The sequence below is a fragment of the Tupaia chinensis genome, unplaced genomic scaffold (genome assembly GCF_000334495.1).
Source record: "Tupaia chinensis unplaced genomic scaffold, TupChi_1.0 Scaffold000463_1, whole genome shotgun sequence".
Taxonomy (NCBI): Eukaryota; Metazoa; Chordata; class Mammalia; order Scandentia; family Tupaiidae; genus Tupaia; species Tupaia belangeri.
Window position 1 is genome coordinate 2,123,401 of NW_006159972.1, and position 18,615 is coordinate 2,142,015.

The following is an 18,615-nucleotide window of genomic DNA, read 5'->3' on the forward strand; positions in this document are numbered from 1 at the left end:
TCTTTCTTCTGGGGACCAGCAGTTGGTGTAATGGCTATGTCGCTGGATTCCCACGTGTCAACCATGGTTTGAGTCCTGGACCTGGTGGCTTAAACTCACGCCAGGCACGTGTGCATGCATGCCCAAGATCCCGAGAGGAGAATGGAGGAGAAGAGATTGTGGCATGGCCATTCTCCCCGGGGGATGATTTCTCACTGTCTGTCTCTCTGTCTCTCTCTGTCTTTCTGGCGAGTACATGCTCCCTATAGCAAAAAACCTCTAAAAAAAAAAAAAAAAAGAAAGAAAAGAAAGAAAGAACATGCAATTCCAGTGTATTGTTTATTACTTTCACTCACTCATCACATTTGCTCATTAAGAGGGTCATTGAGGCAACCAATATATAGGACACAATGATTAGTAAGGTAAAGCCTATGTTATCGATTACTATTCTTTTCTTTTTAAAAAAATATTATTTATTTAACTTTATTTATTATAACTTCTTAGAATTTGGCAAGAGAGAAAGAAAGGGAAAGTAAGAAAGCAAGCCACCAGGTCTGAGTCTTGAACCAGTCAGCCATGTGGGAGTCCACCACCGTAACCACCACACCACCTGATTACTGTTGGAAGAGAAGAATGTCTTACCTGCAGCAAAGGCATCAGCTGCAAACCCAGAGCTTGTTCATAGAGCAAGTTCAGTTCTGCACAACTGGAGAAGGAGAGTTTGGAGGTATAGAGGTAATAGTGCACATGCCTAAAGGTGGAGCCATCTCTGTCGATGAAGAGCCTCTGGCTTTCTGAAGAGGTCAAGGCCGAGGCCTCTTTCCAGAGAAGGGAGTCTGGGAACTGAGCAAGTTTGCTTCTGGGAACTGAGAAATGCCAGCCCCCCACATTGAAATGAAACAAATCCTCTGCTGATTCATGAGGTATGCCAGGTTCTTCCTGAAAGGAAAATGAAAAAGAGCTAAGAAATAAAAAGCATCTAGATTGGAAAGGAAGAAATAAAGTTATCTTTACTGGGGCCAGCAGATGGTGTAGTGGTTATGTCACTGGACTCCCACATGGCTGACTGCAGTTCGAGTACTGGACCTGGTGGCTTAAACTCATGCCAGGTGCTTGTACGTGCGTGCCCAAGATCTCGAGCAGAGAATGGAGGAGAAGGGATTGCGGCGCGGCCATCCCTCCTCAGGGGTAATTTCTCACTTTCTGCCTCTCTGTTTTTTGTCTTTTTTTCGAGGGCATGGGCCCTAAAAGAAAAACCCCCCCAAAAAAAAAAAAAAAAAATTAACAGTGGTCAATAGTATATAAAATTTTACCTGGAAAAGATCCATAAAACAATATTGAATTCTGGTTAAAATTTTGCATTCTTTCTAAAAACAAAAAATGCACACCACCGTGATGTGCCAGTATCTATAATTTATTTTGAAATGAATAAAAAAATGAGATGGAGGGGCTAGCAGGTGATGTGGTGGTTAGGGAGCTGGATTCTCACATGGCAGATCATGGTTTGAGTACTGGATCCAGAGGGTTGAAAATCACACTAGGCATATGTGCGTGCATGCCCAAAATCCCAAGAGGAGAATGGAGGAGAAGGGACTATGGCGTGGCCATTCCCCCGGGGGCTGATTTCTTGCTTTTCGTCTGTTTCTCTGGTGAGTGTACGTGTCTTATAGCAAAAAATCTCTAAAAGAAGAAATATTAATTTTATCATGTCTGTGTATCATCCCTTTGCCCATCAATGCATCCATCTCTCTCTCTCTCTCTCTCTCTCTCTCTTTTTTTTTAGGTTTTTGCCATAGGACACATGTGCTCACCAGAGACACATGTGCCTGGCAAGTCTAAGCTGCTGAGTCTGGGACTCGAACCGTGGTCGACTACATTGGAGTCCAACAATACAACCATTATACCATCTGCTGGTCCCCCCTCCAGAAAAAAATTTCAAAATATGACTAATGAAATGTAGGTGATGATATATGTTGCTCATTGGACAATTCTTTCAATCTTTCTGAAAGTTTAAACATTTGCACAAAAATGTTCTTTTCCAACAAATACCTGCATCTTTTTGACAGTGGAGGAAGGAAAAGAAATATATGCAACAAAGAAGAGAGTAGGGTGCATTTCTCCTACAGTCAGTCTTGTCTACTTATTCACATAGAAAGAAGAGGAACTATATATACTACATCTGAGATTAGAAGAGTTAAAGGGGATATGAAGAAAAGATCACAAATTGTTAAAACGTGTCATGGCTCACAGAAGCAGAGCTGGAAAAGCAAATCTAATGAGCTAACCTAAGCTCCTGAGCCCTGGCCCTTCGGAACATAGCTAAAGCTGATGACAAACTGAGAATAAGTCTCACCACCGCAGCCACCATCACAGAGCATAAATACTGTACAAGTATCTCAATTTTGCTTTCTGTCCTTAAAGGTGACGAGCTGGTTGAGAGCTCAGGGAAGATGTCAGAGTATGCAGATCTGGGAAGGTGAATCTCAGTTCTTGTCTCAGCTCCTCTTTTTTCATCAAGGACAGAATATCACAAGACCATCTTTGGCTCAAGACTTGGCCTCCCTCTTACACACATGTTCTATCCCAGGTGGGTTCTCAAGAGGTGCCTACTGGCATGAGGGTAGGGGTTACTGATATGGCTGTTCTTGCCAGTTTTCTTCCCTAAGACTGATCAGGAGCTGGTTAGTGTAGAGCAATCCCAGCCTGGGGAGAGCCCTTAGTCACAAAGCAAGCGTTGGGGATCTGTAGCACTTGAAGGACAAAAGGCTTCTTGCCAGTCTGACTACTGAAAATGGAGTAGCCCTAAGACGGTTATCCCCACCCTACCCCAGAGAGCGTCTCTTTCCCATTCTGATTCCTCTTTCCCAAAGGACCCCTTCCAAGTCGATTTCTAGAGTGAGAAACACCTCATGCTCTGAAGACAGGACCCCAACTCTTCGAGCCAAGTTTCCCAGCCTTTCTCTCCTCCGATCCCGACCGCACGCTCGGAACTCTGCCCCATCCGCACCCCCTCACACACTCCTTCAGATCTGGGTCCCAGCCTCACACACCCCTGCCTTATCCCAGATCAGCTTCTCCCAGTGCTGGGCTGTGAAGACCTCCACCCGTCAAAGAGGCACATGCCCAGTCCCAGAACAGGAGTCCCCCAGATCTTGAGTGCTAGGCACTTTGTCCCTCGAGACAGCGCGTTCTTCTCAGAGCTAGTCCTCCTAATCTTTTAAAGCTGGGACCACTCCTGGGCTCATCAGTGCCCCAGAGCCAGGTTTCTAACCTCATAGCCCTAATCCTGGGACTCAATGACCCCATTCGCAGCGTTAGTGACTTTGGCGCCTCGGCCACGACGGGCTCCATACCATGGTCGCTGCTCTGCGGCTGGCGGGCAGGCGCGTGGCCAGGAATAACGGCCCCCCGGACCTGGCGGCGCGGGGCGTGGCCTGGACCTAGCCCTGGGCGGGGGCGTGGCCTGGTCCTGGGCGGGACCTAGACCTGGGCGGGGCCTGGCCCTGGGCGGGGGCGGGGCCTAGCGCGCGCCGGGCGGTCTCCCGGGCGACGGCAGGTGAGCGGCGGGCGCAGATGGCGGAGCAGTGGGATCTGGACGAGGAGGGCATCCGCCGCCTGGGGGCGCTGACCCCTGTGGAGCAGCCGGGTAGGGCCAGGCCAGAAGAGCCTGGGCAGGGAGTGCGGTCAAGAGGCTGGAGGGAGAAAACTGAGGTGGAGGCAAAACCGAGGGTAGACCAGGCGGGGGAAGCGCGGAGGAGCGGTAAACCGAGGCAGAAGGGTCACGGAGGTGGAGGAACTGAAGTGCTGGGGGCGTCGGGGGCAGAGGGCGGGAATGGAGGGAGGAGGGGAGGCGAGGTAGAGGGCAGGAGAAACAAGCCTGCGGCGGGGACCCTGCGGGCCGGAGCGCAGAACCGGGCCGAGGAGAGAGGACGGGCCTCGCGGGAGGAAACTTGAGCCCTTGGCGCGACCGGGCGGGACACGGGAAGGGCTGAGCGGGGAAACTGCGCTGGGAGTGCCCTTAAGGGTGTACACGGGGCGTTAATTGTGGCAGTTGCGGAAACTTCCTACCCTCGAGGGCTTTTTCCAGGACGAGGTGAAATGGGACCAGGGCGCCCCGTTATCGTCCCCGGTCGTCCAGTCTCCACTTCAGGAACCTGGCCGTTTCTTTGGTCGATCTGGAGAGACCTTTTAAGAGACTTGGGGATCCAGCAGGTGGCGTGGTGGTTGAGGCGCTGGACTCCCACATGACCGTGGTTTGAGTACCAGATCTGGCGGCTTGCCTTCTCACTTTCCTCCTCTTTCTCTCTCTCTGGTGCGTGCGCATGACCTATAGCAAATTAAAAACAATAAGTCAAATAATTTTTAAACAGAGAAAGACCTGATGTGAAGGGACTAGCAGGTGATCTCTCAAGCTGCTTAGGTCAGTTCCTCAACCCTGACTTCATCCTAAGTTAAACAGCCCAGTGACAACTGACCCCTTAGACCTGGGGTCTAACTCATACAGCTTGTTTTTTGAGCGTCTAAGCCGTAAAAAAGTTGGAAAAACTACCAGCATCCCTAATTTGACTTTGTACCCTCCCTAAATTCACTGTGTTATTATTGCCAGGCATTCTAAATTATTTACCTGCACTGTTTAATCCTTATAGCAAGTTTATCAGACAGATGCTGTTATTATTTCAATTTTACAGATTGGTAAAATTAGGTTTAGACTCTTACCCAAAGTCACACAGCTGGTAAAGTGTTGCAGCTAAGGTTTATTAACCCTGATTCCAGAACCTGTGCTCTAGCCATATGAAAAAGTTGCCTTTCTTCTACTTTTCATTTGTGGGATTTGAAATAACTTGATTTTACTTGTAATTTTAATTAAAATTATTTATTTTTAAAAAATTATCAAAATTAGCGTATGCTGGGCTGGTCCCTTTGAGCATTAGTTAGGTGCACCACCGTCCCACAATTGTGGTTTAAATCCCCTCCTGAGGGCCAGCAGGTGGCCGTGGTTCAGGCATGAGACTCCCCATGGTGGACTACGACTCCTGTCCTGGACCCAGTGGTTTGAAAATGATGCCGGGTCTTCTTCAAGAAAACCACAAATGGATGACGCCTGTGCAGCGGCAGGGCCCTGGAGGTGGGGTGTGTGTCCTGAGATAGGAGGCGAGGGCTGCTCCCGTGCAGGGTTCAACAGCGGCCCCCATGGTTGGGGCCGGGGCTGGGCGTGCCGGTGGAACTCGTGGAGGCTGGGCCGAGGACATGGAGTGGATCCCTGTCATCAAGCTGGGCCGCCTGGGCAAAGACATGAAGTTCAAATCCCTGGAGATCTCTCTCTTCTCCGTGCCCATTAAGGAGTCTGAAATTAATGACTTTTTCCTGGAAGCCTCTCTCAAGGATGAGGTTCTGAAGATCCTACTTGTGCAGAAGCAGACTCCCGCTGGCCAGCAAGATGAGGTTCAAGGCACGTATTGCCATCGGGGACTACAATGGCATGTTGGTTTAGGTGTGAAGTGCTCCAAGGAGGTGGCCACTGCCATCCGAGGGGACATCATCCTGGCCAAACTCTCCATTGTCCCAGTACGAAGAGGCTACTGCGGGAGCAAGATCGGCGAGCCCCACACTGTCCCTTGCAAGGTGACTGGGCACCGTGGCTCTGTGCTGGTGTGCCTCATTCCTGCCCCCAGAGGCACTGGCATTGTCTCAGCCCCAGTGCCCAAGAAGTTGCTGCTGATGGCTGGCATCGATGACTGGTACACCTCAGCCTGGGCTGCACTGCCACCCTGGGCTGCACTGCCACCCTGGGCAACTTCACCAAGGCCACCTTTGATGCCATCTCCAAGACCTACAGCTTCCTGACCCCTGATCTCTGGAAAGAGACCGTGTTCATCAAGTCTCCCTATCAGGAATTCACTGACCATCTCGTCAAGACCCACACTAGAATCTCGGTGCAGAGGACCCAGGCTCCAGCTGTGGCCACAACATAGGGTTTTCATATAGCGAAAATAAAGTGAATTAAGCCTGAAAAAAAAGAAAAGAAAAGAAAAGAAAAAGAAAATTATGCTGGGCACATGTGTGTGTATGTGCCCAAAATCCAGGGAGGAGAATGGAGGACAAGGGATTGTAGTGTGGCCAGCCCCCCTCACTTTCTCTCTCTGTCTCTCTCTCCAGAGAGCATATACATCCTATGGCAAAAACAAACCAAACCAAAACAAAAATCCCTGTATGGGATTGAAAAATACATACATCCTGTATGACTTGAAAAATACACTGAGGACATGCACATGTGCCCTGGATCCTGACAGGATGGAGAAATGACGGAATAAAGAATTGCTACATGACCAGGCCTTGCCTGGCACTCCGTGGCTAGTTAGTGCATGCTAACAACAGTTAAATGAATAAGAGAGTAATAATTTTTATTTCCTCTCTTAAATCATTTCAGTTCCCCCACAGATAAGGAAAGATAACACTTTACTGTGTGTATAGATTAATGTAGATATTTGTATATATATACATGTATATACTTAAAACTACTTTGAATTCCCCCATTCTAAAAGTCAGTAAAGATAGGTGGTTGAGGATGTTGGGCTCCCACATGATTGACTGCAGTTCGAGTCCCGGACCTGGCACTTACTTTCTCTCTCTCATTCCCTCGCTCTGTCCCTCCTGTGGTCAGTCATGTGGGCATCCAGTGACAAATTAAAACAAAGAAATAAATTAAAACAAAGAAATTAAAATTAAAACAAAGAAATAAAGTTAAATAAAATTCTTTTGTAAAAAAAGTCAGCAAAGAAAAATCCTGTGCCTTCCTTACCAAAAAAAGAAGCATATTTATTCAACCTTATTCAAGAAAACACACACCCCTCTCATCCTCACATTCAACCAGAAGGTATAGCAAATTTCGTTTGTTTGTCTTTGTTTGCTTGTTTTTATTTCAGGCATTCAAATAACAAAAGTAATTATGCTTATTCTGACAATTTGTATAGTACAGAAGTGTCTAAAGTAAAAAAAAAAGTTCTGCTCTCTTTCTATTCTTTTTTGTTGCTTATATCCACATACAAATAGGTACCTTTTTCTAAAAAGACAAATATGGGGTCAGCAGGTGGCATAGTGGTTATGGCACTGGATGCCCACATGACTGACCACAGTTTGAGTCCTGGACCCGGTGACTTGAAACTCAGACCAGGTGTGTGTGCGTGTGTGCCCAAAGAGGATAATAGAGGAGAAGGGATTGTGGCATGGCCATTCCTCCTAGGGCGGGGGGTGATTTCACTTTTCCTCTCACCATCTCTCAATCTGCCTCTCTCTGGTGAGTGCATGCCCCCTATAGCAAGTAATAATAATATATTATTCAATAATTTATTAAAATTTAAAAAAGAATTGCTGGCGAGCATATGCATTCACCAGAGAGAGAGAGAGAGAGAGAGAATGCACCCCATTGGGGCTTGGTCATACCACAGGCTTTTCCTTCATTTCTCCTTCCTGTCAGAATTTTGGGCATGCACATGCATCAGCATGTTTTTTGAGCCACTGGGCTGGGATTTGAACCACAGTTGGCCATGTGGGATCTGTTTCCCTTACCTACTGCACTATAGGTCCAGCCCTCCTCTTTTTTTTTTTTTTTTTAACTTGCTAATAAAACACAGATTTTTTTCAATTAAATGAATGAGTTGGTATATACATTATAAAACTCTTCTGTAAAACTATTACAGTAGTTAGGACCAGCATACGGTATTAATTGTTACATCACTGGACTCCCACATGGCTGACAGTGGTTCAAGTCCCAGACCCAGTGGCTTGAAACTCACTCTGGATGCATGTGCATGCATGCCCAAACTCCTGAGAGGAGAATGGAGGAGAGGGGATTGCGGCATGGCCTTCCCTCCTGGGGGATGATTTCTCACTTTCTGTCTCTCTATCTGTCTCTGTCTTTCTGGTGAGTGCATGTGCCTTATAACAAAAATCTCTTTAAAAAAAAAAAGTATAGCAGTCATCTTTGGAAAGACAGGCTTTTACTTTATTTTGTGCTTCTCTGACTATTGGGATTTTCCAATCATGTAATAAGGGTTATTTTTTTTTTATATATGTACAAAAGCATAATCTGAGTGGTATAATTATGAACTTTTTTTGTTTTATTTCTCTGTATTAAAAAATTCCAGTAGGTGGTGTGGAGGGTAAGGCACTGGACCCCACATGGCCAGATGCACGGTTAGAGTTCTGGACCTGACAACTTGAAAGTCATCCTGGCACATGTGCATGGGTGCCCAAAATTCTGAGAGGAGAATGAGAAGAGATGGCAGTGTGACCATCCCCCTGGGGACTGATTTCTCACTTTCCTTCTTTCTCTGTCTCGCTCAGGCAAGTGCACATACCATATGCCAAAAATCTTTTTTAAAAATTAATAAAAATAAATAAAAGAATCAGTTTAGATATATTTGGTGTGTTCCATTCATTGCAGCTCTTATCATAATTGATGCTCAACATATCCCAACTTTGGCTAGCAAGAGATCTTTCAAGTTGTCGCCTAAGACTTTAAAAAAATCTGAAACTTTTTTATTGTTATAAACTTGCATTATTCAAGGTTATCAGTTTAATTTCCAAATGAGCTATACATGATTTTCTTTTCTTTTTTAAAAAAATTGTTTTATTGTGACCAGCAGATGGCGTAATGGTTACATCACTGGACTCCCACATAGTTGAATGCAGTTTGAGTCTGGGACCTGGTGGCTTAAAATTCATGCTGGACGAGCAGGTGGTATGGTGGTGAAGGGCGCTGGACTCCTCCCACATGAGTGACCACGGTTCAAGTCCCAGACCTGGCGACTTGCTTTCTCGCTCCCCCCTCCCCCTTGCTCTGTTCCTCTCTGGTCAAATTAAAATAAATTAATTAATAAATTAATTAAATTAAATTAAATAATTAAAAAAAAATCATGCCGGGCAAGTATGCGTGCATGCCCAAGACACCCAGAGGAGAATGGAGGAGAAAGGGATTGTGGTGGGGCTGTCCCCCTGGGAGGTGATTTCTCACTGTTTCTCTCTGTCTCTCCAGTGAGTGGATGCACCCTATAGCAAAAATTTCTTCAAAAAAAAAAAAGAAAAAAAATTATTTTACTTCTTTTATGAGAGAGAGATAGAGAAGTACCCTTCTCAGGGTTATGCCACCTTTCAGTCCTCCCATCCCTGCTACCAGACCAGCAGGGATCACAGGCGTGCTCCCACCCACTGGATACTCAGGTCAGGATTCGAACCTGGCATCCCACATGGCTCCAGCATTGTGCAGTGGCATCCTATGTGCTGTGCCACCATGGCTGGGTCCTGAAAATGGCTTTTTTAAATAGCAATTTTACTTGATTTGTTGTTTTCATAAATAAAACAAATGCTTACCCATTGAGGTTATGTGAGCCATATATTAAAGTCAGGGGCCCATCTGAAGTCACAGATGGTGCAACCGCGTGGATGGTTAGGAGCCTCATGGGGAGCCCAGATTTCGTTCCTGGGCCAACCTGAACACACTGAGAACAGCTGTGCTTGTCTGTAGTCCTAGCAGATCCGGAGGCTGGAGCCAAAGGATCCTGACCTTGTCAGAGATACTTCTCTTTCTCCCTCTCCCTTTCTCTTTCTCCTCTTTCTGTTATGAAGAAGAAAAATTTAGCAGATTTATTCTGATGTTCTTGGAAATTGTGATAGGCAGTGTTTTATTTGTTCTCTGACCTATTGGGTTGATGGAAAAGTCATGATGTATTTTTTCTGTGCAAAAATGTATCATGGCTTTTCCACCCACACAAGTATCTGTCTTCACTCTGTAAACACTGAAACCCAGTATATAACCTCTTAAGATCTGCCTTTCATGTAAATCATGAAAGAATGTTCCTGCAGCAGTTTATCAGTTCGATGATAATTCTGATTCCCTTTTATTTTTTAAAATAATTATTTATTTAATTTTATCCATTACCATGAGTATTTTTTCTTTTTTGAGAGATTTTTGCTATAGGGCATGTGTACTTGCCAGAGAGACAGAGACAGAAAGCAAGAAGTCATTCCTCAGGGGAATGGCCATGCTGCAATCCCATCTCCTACATTCTCCTCTTCTTGGGATCTTGGACATGCATGCACACGCGCCTGGTGTGAGGTGGGTTTTTTGTTTGTTTGTTTGTTTAGAGATTTTTGCTATAGGTCGCATGCACTCAACAGAGAGACAGAACGTGAGAAATCACTCCCTAGGGAGGGATGGCCATGCCACAATTCCTTCTCTTCTGTTCTCCTCCTGAAATTTTGGGCATACATGCACACGCACCCAGTGTGAGTTTGAAGCCACTGGATCTGGGACCCAAACTGCTGTTGGCCGTGTGGGAGTCTAGTGATGTAACCTCTACACCATCTGCTGGTCCCCTGGTGTGAGTTTTAACTCTCTGGGCCCAGGACTTGGACTGCAGTCGACTACATGGGAGTCCAGCAACATAACCATTACGCTATCTGCTGGCCTCACCATTGGTATTTTTCAATTTGTTACAGGGCATATGCACTCACCAGAGAGAATTGGAGAGAGAGCGAAAGGGAAAGTGAGAAAGCAAGCCGCCAGACTCAAACCACAGACAGCCATGTGGGAGTCCAGCACCCCAACCACCGTGCCACCTGCTGGCCCCTCTGGATCCCTTTTAAAATGCTAAAATGTCTGCTGTTTGAAATAGACTGCCATGAAAGGCTTAAGAAATGCTGTGGGTCACTGATGGGAATCCCAACTGTCCTTAGCTCTTGCCTCGTGGTAAGACTCTCAGGGTTTGGAGTGTTGTGTACCACAGAATACCAATACATTGCCCTCAAAGCCAGGAAATGAAAAAAAAATTTTTTTAAAGATATAGTTAACATTCTCTGCATTCTATGGTGCAAACTGAAAGATTAGAGAATATAGAAGCATCGAAAATGGTTATGGATACTGGAGACAATGTGGGAAGCGGGTGGGAGAAGGGGGAGAATATAAGGAAAGAAATGAAGGATGAAAACAGGAGCAAGACATTTATGGGACCACAGAAATGGATTATTATCTGTTGATGATAACATGTTTTGTATACTCAACTGGACTGGTGCGAAGTATATTCACTTCGGAAAAACTCAATTTACATGCTTAAAAAAAAAGATATAATTAACATGCTATTAAAGTCACCTTTTATTGGGCCAGCAGGTGGCATGGTGGTTAAGCTGCTAGACTCCCACATGGCCTACCATAGTTTAAGAACTAAACTTGGTGGCTTAAAAATCATGCTGGACATGTGTGTGTGCCTGCCTAAAATCCCAGGAGAAGAAGGGATTGTGGTGTGACCATCCACCCTAGGGGTGGTTTCTCACTTTCTCTCTGTCTCCTGTGAGTGCACGTGCTCCATAGCAAAAAGCTTTAACAAGGTTTGTGGTACCATTTTGCTGTAGCATGTGTGTGCTTGCTGGAGGAAGACAGGGAGAGTAAGAAAGCACCCACTCTCAGGAGAAATGGCCATGCCACAATCTCGTCTCCATTCTCCTCTTGGGATTTGGGCATACACACATATAAGCCTGGTGTGTTTTTCAAGCCACCAGGTCTGGGTCTCAGACTGTGTAGTTGTCCATAAGGAATCCAGCACCTTCACCACCACACCACCAGCTGGCCCAAGTCACTGTCGTAAGTGTACAGCTGAGGGTCATTTAATACATTCACAATGTTGTGCAACCATCAAGTCACTACTATCTTGTTCTAGAACATTTTCATCAACCCATTAGGCACTCACTCCTCGTTTCCCATTCCCTGTAGCCCTTGGCAACTATTAATCTGCTTTCTTTCTCTCTGGACTTGCCTCTTCTTTGTATTTCATGTAAGTGGAGTCAAATACGGCCTTTTCTATCAGGCTGCTTTCACTTAGCATGATATTTTCAAGATTTATCCATATTTTGACATGTATTAGTAATTCATTTACTTTATCTTTTTTTTTTTTTTAAGATATTTTTGCTATAGGGCACATGACCTTGCTGGAGAGACCGAAAGTGAGAAATCACCCCCCTGGGGGATGGCCATACTGCAATCCCTTCTTCTCCATTCTCCTCTTGAGGTTTTAGGCACGCATGCACACATGCCTGGTGTGGAAGCCGCTGGGTCTAGGACCTTGAACCATGGTCAACTACGTGGGAGTCCAGCAATGTAACCATTTTACCGTCTGCTAGTCCCTAGTAATTTACTTATTTTTAAAAATTGTTAATAGACTGGGGCCAGCAGGTGGTGTGGCTGTTAAGGCTCTGGACTATCACATGACCGACCACAGTTCTAGTCCTGGACCTGGCAGCTTGCTTTCTCACTTTCCTTCTCTCTCTCTCTTTCTCTCTGCCTGCCTCTCTCTGGTGAATGCATGTTCATTATAGCAATCAAACTGCCTGCCTCTCTCTGGTGAATGCATGTGCATTATAGCAATCAAGATAAAAATAATAATTAATAAAATAAAATAAATAATAATTTAAAAATTATTAATAGACTTTAATTTCTGTAAGTTTTGTTTGTTTGTTTTGTTGCTTTTAATTTGCCAGAGGGTATGTGTGCTTGCCAGGCAGAGAGAGCAAGAGAGAAAGCACCCCTGCCCCCTGTGGGGAGTAGTCATATCTCTATCCCTTCTCCATCTCTTCCTCCCCTAGCATCCTAGGCACACGTGCACTTGTGCCTGATGTGTTTCTCAGGTCTGAAACTCAAACTGTGCAGTCAAACCGGGCACTCAGCTATGTAGGATCCAGCCATGGTAACCACTTTGCCATAGGCTGGCCCTACAAGTTTTAGGTTTACAGAAAAATTCAACAGAAAGTACAGAGAGTTTCCATATATCCTTTCCCCCTCCCAACTCTCTGCATCCCCCCCCCACCAGCAGTTTCCCTATTATTAATTTCTTACATTCGTATTGAACATATGTTAAAATTTATGAACCAATACATTGTACATTGTTATTAACACAAGTCTATTAGGGTTCACACTTGTGTTGTACAGTTCTATGGACTTTGACAAATATATAATGTCATGTATCCATCGTTACAGTATCAAACAAAATAGTTTTGCTGCCTACAAAATTCCCTGTGCTTCATTTAGTCATCCTTCACCCCAAACCTCTCACAAACACTCACCTTTTTATTGTTGCCTTTTTCAGAATGTCAGAATCATGCAGTATGTAACCTTTTCTGACTGACTCCCTTCACTTAGCAGTATGTATTGAAGGCTCCCCCATATCTTTTCGTAGCTTGATAGCTCACTTCTTTTTATTACTGAATTATATCCTACACTACGGGCTTACCATAGTCTGTTTATTCATTTACCTATTTTTTTAAAAGAATTATTTTATTTATTTACTTATTTATTTGACCAGAGAGAGAGAAAGGGGGAGAGAGTGGAAGTGAGAAAGCAAGCCACCAGGTCTAGGACTCAAATCACAGTTCGCCATGTGGGAGTCTGGTGTTCTTAACCACCATGTCATCTGGTGGCCCCTTCATTTACCTATTGAAGAACATTTTGGTTGCGTCCAAGTTTTGGCAATTGCTCATTTAAGTAAATACCAAGAGATCTGCTAGACCATCTGGTAACATTGTGTTTAGCTTTGTAAGAATTGCCAATCTGGAACCAGCAGTTGGCATACTGAGCATGTTGCTAGACTCCCATGTAGTCGACTGCGGTTTGAAGGTTTGAGTCCCGGATCCGGTGGCTTAAACTCACGCTAGATGCATGTGCATGCGTGCCTAAGATCTCAAAAAAATAAAAAAGAATTGCCAACCTGTCTTCTATATTAGTCACACTGTTTTGCGTTTCTACTAGCAATGAGTTCTGTTGTCACACTTTCTCAGCAACATTCGGCGTTGTCAAAGTTTTGGATTTGGGCCATTCACTTTTCTTTTCTTTCTTTTTTTTGGAGAGGTTTTCGCTACAGGGCGCATGCGCTCACCAGATAGACAGAGAGAGACATAGAGACAGAAAGCGAGAAATCATCCCCCAGAGGGGATGGTCACACCGCAATCCCTTCTCCTCCATTCTCCTCTCGGGATCTTGGGCACGCACGCACACGCGCACAGCGTGAGTTTTAAGCTACCAGGTCCAGGATGCAAACCACGGTCGACTACATGGGAATCCAGCGACATAGCCATTACACTAACTGCTGGTTCCCACTTTTCTTTTTTTTTAAAAGAGATTTTTGGTATAGGGCTCATGTGTTTGCTGGAGAGACAGAGACAGAGAGACAGAAACCAAGAAATCACCCCCCAGGGGGATAGCCATGCTGTAGTCTCTTCTCCATTCTCCTCTTGGGATTTTGGGCACACATGCCTGGAGTGAGCCAGGTTTAGGACTTGAACTGCTGTCAAGCAGATGGGAGTCTGGTGATGTTACCATTGTGCCATCTGCTGGCCCCTAGGAACCATACTTTTGAGAACTGCTATATTTTTAAAATATCTTTTAGCTTGTTTTCAAATGTTAAGTTACAGTTTTTATTTGTTTTGTCCAGCTATAGGGCACATGCGCTCGCTCGCCAGAAAGACAGAGACAGAAACAGAAAGTGAGAAATCACCCCCCGGGGTGGGGGTAGGGGGACACGCCTCCTTCATTCTCCTCTTGGAAACTTGGGCATGCACGCATATGCACCTAGCATGAGTTTAAGCCACCAGGTCTGGGACTACATGGGAGTCCAGCGACATAGCCATTATGCCGACTGCTGGTCCCTGCTTTCATTCTTTAGCAATGTTATTCTGTTTGTTTTCTTTTTTTCTAATAATAACATCATAAAATTTGACCTTAATCCTTTTCTGTGGTTCTTGAAGTACAGTAAGATTTGTTTATCTTTGTGAATAGTAAGGGTGGGACGAAATAGCTTTTCCAGTTTCAAGGTTTTGAAGCTCCCTCTTCTGTTGTGTTCTCAAAGTTCTAGAAAGTATGAGCTGTGCTTCCTGAGATCTGCAGATTCTAGTCCCACTAATTTCTCCCTGATATGGGTCTTATATTGAAAGAGAGCTTTGGTTTATGACTATTTAGTGTTTATGGGGCCTAGACTATTGTAGTGCCTTCAGACCTTCTTTCTTTTTTGTGTTTTACTGATGCATCATTGCCTGGTCTTCCTCCTCCCTGTACATTAACTTAATTCTGTAACAGTTTATGAATTAAGTACTGTTATTAACACCATTTTACAGATGAGGAAACTGATACACAGGTTAAATGACTTATATAAGGGCAAGGACCAGCAGATGGAGAACTGATTAAATGGCTGGATTTCCACATGGCTGATCACGGTTCAAGTCCCAGATTAGTAACTTGACACTTGCTCTGGGAGTGTGTGCATGCATGCCCCAAATCCCTGGAGTAGAATAGAGAAGGGATTGTGGCATAACCATCCTCCCTGGGAGGGGGGTGGTTTCTCACTTTTCCTCTCACTGTGTCTGTCTCTCTTCTGTGAGTGCACATACCCTAAGGCAAAACCTCTTTTAAAAAAAAAGAAACAAGGGCAAAGATCTGGTACATTGTCCTTTGTGTTGATGTATCATTATGTAGGTTGTCTAATTCTACTCTCTACTGATGGACACTGACGTTTTTCTTTTTCTTTCTTTGTTTTACTACCTTAAAATTTCTCTGAAATGTTTGGCTTGACTGACATGCATAGTATTTGTGCTAGAAAAAGAAATGTTGTGCACTGTAAAGAAGTGATTAAATGTAAATAAATAAATTTTGAAAACTTCTCTGAAATGGATGTCTTTGTGTTATCTATTACATATCTTGTCAAAAAATCTTGTGAGTATTACCTATAGGGCTAAATCCTAGCAGTGCGATTGCTGAATTTCTTTTGTAAGTTTTTTTTTTGAGAGCCTTCAGAGACTTTTACTACATCCTTCAGGATATTTAGAGAGACCCAAGAGCTCTATGAAACAGAGGTTCCGTATTACTGTGTTAGGTCTTTGCTTCTTTTAAAAAAATCTAATCTCCTTATGAGCCGTGGCTATGGGGCCTTTCACAGCTGGGAACGGGGAGGAAGGAACGCCTACTCTCAAGAGCTCTGCTGTTTATCTCAGCAGATACCATAATGTATCTACTGATCTCTTTTCAGAACTGGTGGAGTCTCTTTCATTGCAGGGATCATATGCTGGAAAAATTCATTCCATTGGTGATGCTTTCAGAAATTTTAAAAATCTCCGATCTTTAGATTTGTCGAGGAATTTGATCACTAGCCTAAAGGTAAGTTCTATGTTCTATATGACCAGCTAAGTCAGCCTGACTTATTTTTATTTTTGTTTGTTTGATAAGAACAAAGAGATTAATAATATCAGTATGGGAAATAGAGAATCTTCTTTTTTTAAGAATTATTTATTTAATTTTATTATTATTATTTTTTAATTTGCTATAAGGCACATACGCTCTTCAGAGAGAGACAGTCAGAGAGAGAGAGAAAGTGAGAAAACTACCTGGTGTGGAACTTGAACTGTGGTTAGCCATGTGAGAGTTCAGTGCCCCAACCACCATGCCACCTGCTGGCCCCAGGGCACATATATTTTTTTAAAGAATTATTTTATTTAACTTTATTTATTTATTTACTTATTTTAAAAATGTAGGGGGACAGAGAGAAACCAAGAGCAAGAAACAGGAAGCGGGAGAGAGAGAAAGTCAGAAAGCAAACTGCCAGGTCTAAGACTTGAACCACTGTCAGCCATATGGGAGTTCAGTACCCTTAACCACTACGCCACCTGCCAGTCCCCAGGGCACACATTTTAATGTGTGTAAAAAAAATTATGACGGGAACCAGGAGTTAGTGTAGTGGCTATGTCGCTGGACTCCCACATAGTCGACCACGGTTTGCATTCCGGACCCGGTGGCTAAAAACTCACACTGGGCGCGTGTGCATGCGTGCCCAAGATCCTGAGAGGAGAATGGAGGAGAAGGGATTGCGGCATGACCATCGTCCCTGGGGGTGATTTCTCGCTTGCTTTCTGTCTCTGTCTCTCTCTGTCGGTCTGGTGAGTGCATGCGCCCTGTAGTGAAAACCTCTCAAAAAAAAAAATTATGAGGTGTAGTTATAAAAGTACAAATTATTATTCCCTATTCTGGGAGCAGGTCTGATTTAGTAAGTCTGGGTTCAGGACGTATCCAGAGAGTGGATGGTGGTACCTGTAGCATACACAGAGAAACACTGGTCAATGTTACTGTGGGGTTTTCCTAGGAGGAGAGGAATTGGGGAAAGAAAAGAAAAAGAAAAAAACAGAGAAAGGAAAAAGTTCTAGGTTGGGGACGACAGAGCAGAGGCAGTATAGGAAGGTAGGAGGGAGGCTGAGCACTACGCCCGACAGTTACAAACACACACAGAAGTCTGCGAACATGTGCGTACAAACACAGAAATGGAAGCTTTGTTCTTTGTGGACACCCAAAAGGTGCTTCCTCCTCTGTTCCCATTTTGCCCCTGCTAAACAGCAAAGCCGTTCTATGGAAGACTGAAGGCGACAAAAATTCACAGATGCCATCCAGGATTCCTCTGCCCGTCTTGCACTTCTTAAGGAATACTTAATTCAGCAGCATAATCCAGACCCAGTCTCAAGATCTAACAAAGGTCCCTAGAAGGGAGTACAGGACTTGAACTGCACAATTGACCATGTGGGAGCTACCTTAACCCCTACACCATGGGCTGGCCCCTAACTCCTACCTTTTATATTTCCTTTCAAATTCTCAATTTGGGTAAAAACCCAATGAGAAGATTAATCAAATTAACACACATAATAAAACATAACACATATGAGACTCCTAGTATAGTGGTTGACATATAGGAAACAGTCAATAAATACTAGTTTTCTATCTTTTATTCTTTTTTTTTTGCATCTATGATTATCTACATGTATTCATCTCTAGCAACTTTGACTCACTTTGCTTAATTTTTTTTTTTTTTTTTTTTTTGAAAGGTTTTTGCTATAGGGCGCGTGTGCTCGCCAGAAAGACAGAGAGAGACAGAGAGACAGAAAGCAAGAAATCACCCCCCCAGGGGGGATATCCACGCCACAATCCCTTCTCTTCCATTCTCCTCTTGGGATCTTGGGCACACATGCACATGCACCGGGCGTGAGTTTAAGTCACTGGGTCCAGACTTGAGCCGCGGTTGACTACGTGGGAGTCCAGCGACATAGCTATTACGCTAACTGCTGGCCCCAACTTTGCTTAATTTTCTCAGGGGAAAATGTTTTATGAGTATTTCTTTTTTAAAAAGATTTATTTTTATTAATTTATTTTTTAAACTTTAAAAGAATTCTTCAACTTTATTTATTTGTTTACTTATTTTAATTTAACCAGAGAGGGACAGAGGAAGAGAGAAAAAGAAAGAGAGAGAAGCAAGAAGACAAGCTGCCAGATCTGGGACTTGAACCACAGCAGGCCATGTGGGAGTCCAGTGCCCTTAACCACCATGCCACCTGCCAGCCCCTTTTATGAGTATTTCTAGTGTAACTTTGGGTAAGGCATGAATTCATGCCAACTGGGAAAAGTGAGAGGACGATAGAAATCATTTGTTTGATTTTTATACTGAGAGACATTAAAAGATTACTTGAACTGAGACATTAGACACATCAAACACATTAAAGACAGTCAAATCGTGTACTGCCCTGAGAGTTTGGCTAAAGGCAAACAGCTATTTCTAACCAACTGAC

The 18,615-nt window shown here is 44.1% G+C and overlaps 2 protein-coding genes and 1 pseudogene across 4 annotated transcripts in view; 2 read left to right on the forward strand and 1 right to left on the reverse strand.

Moving 5' to 3' along the window:
- KCTD19 (potassium channel tetramerization domain containing 19) overlaps positions 1–3,421 on the reverse strand; it is a 33,309-nt gene extending 29,888 nt beyond the window's left edge. For 2 of the 3 annotated variants that reach the window (XM_006155612.2, XM_006155611.2), the window contains exons 1-2: positions 3,333–3,421; positions 622–918 (exon numbers count right to left, since the gene is read on the reverse strand). In XM_006155612.2, coding sequence (XP_006155674.1) covers positions 622–918; positions 3,333–3,335 — 300 coding nt within the window. In that variant the 5' untranslated portion in view covers positions 3,336–3,421. The remainder of the gene's footprint in view (positions 1–621; positions 919–3,332) is intronic. The other variant, XM_006155613.3, reaches the window with a different exon arrangement.
- A 131-nt stretch (positions 3,422–3,552) lies between these two features.
- LRRC36 (leucine rich repeat containing 36) overlaps positions 3,553–18,615 on the forward strand; it is a 56,718-nt gene continuing 41,655 nt past the window's right edge. The window contains exons 1-2 of the mRNA XM_006155609.1: positions 3,553–3,625; positions 16,041–16,168. Coding sequence (XP_006155671.1) covers positions 3,553–3,625; positions 16,041–16,168 — 201 coding nt within the window. The remainder of the gene's footprint in view (positions 3,626–16,040; positions 16,169–18,615) is intronic.
- LOC106735624 (40S ribosomal protein S2 pseudogene) lies at positions 4,890–5,980 on the forward strand (annotated as a pseudogene).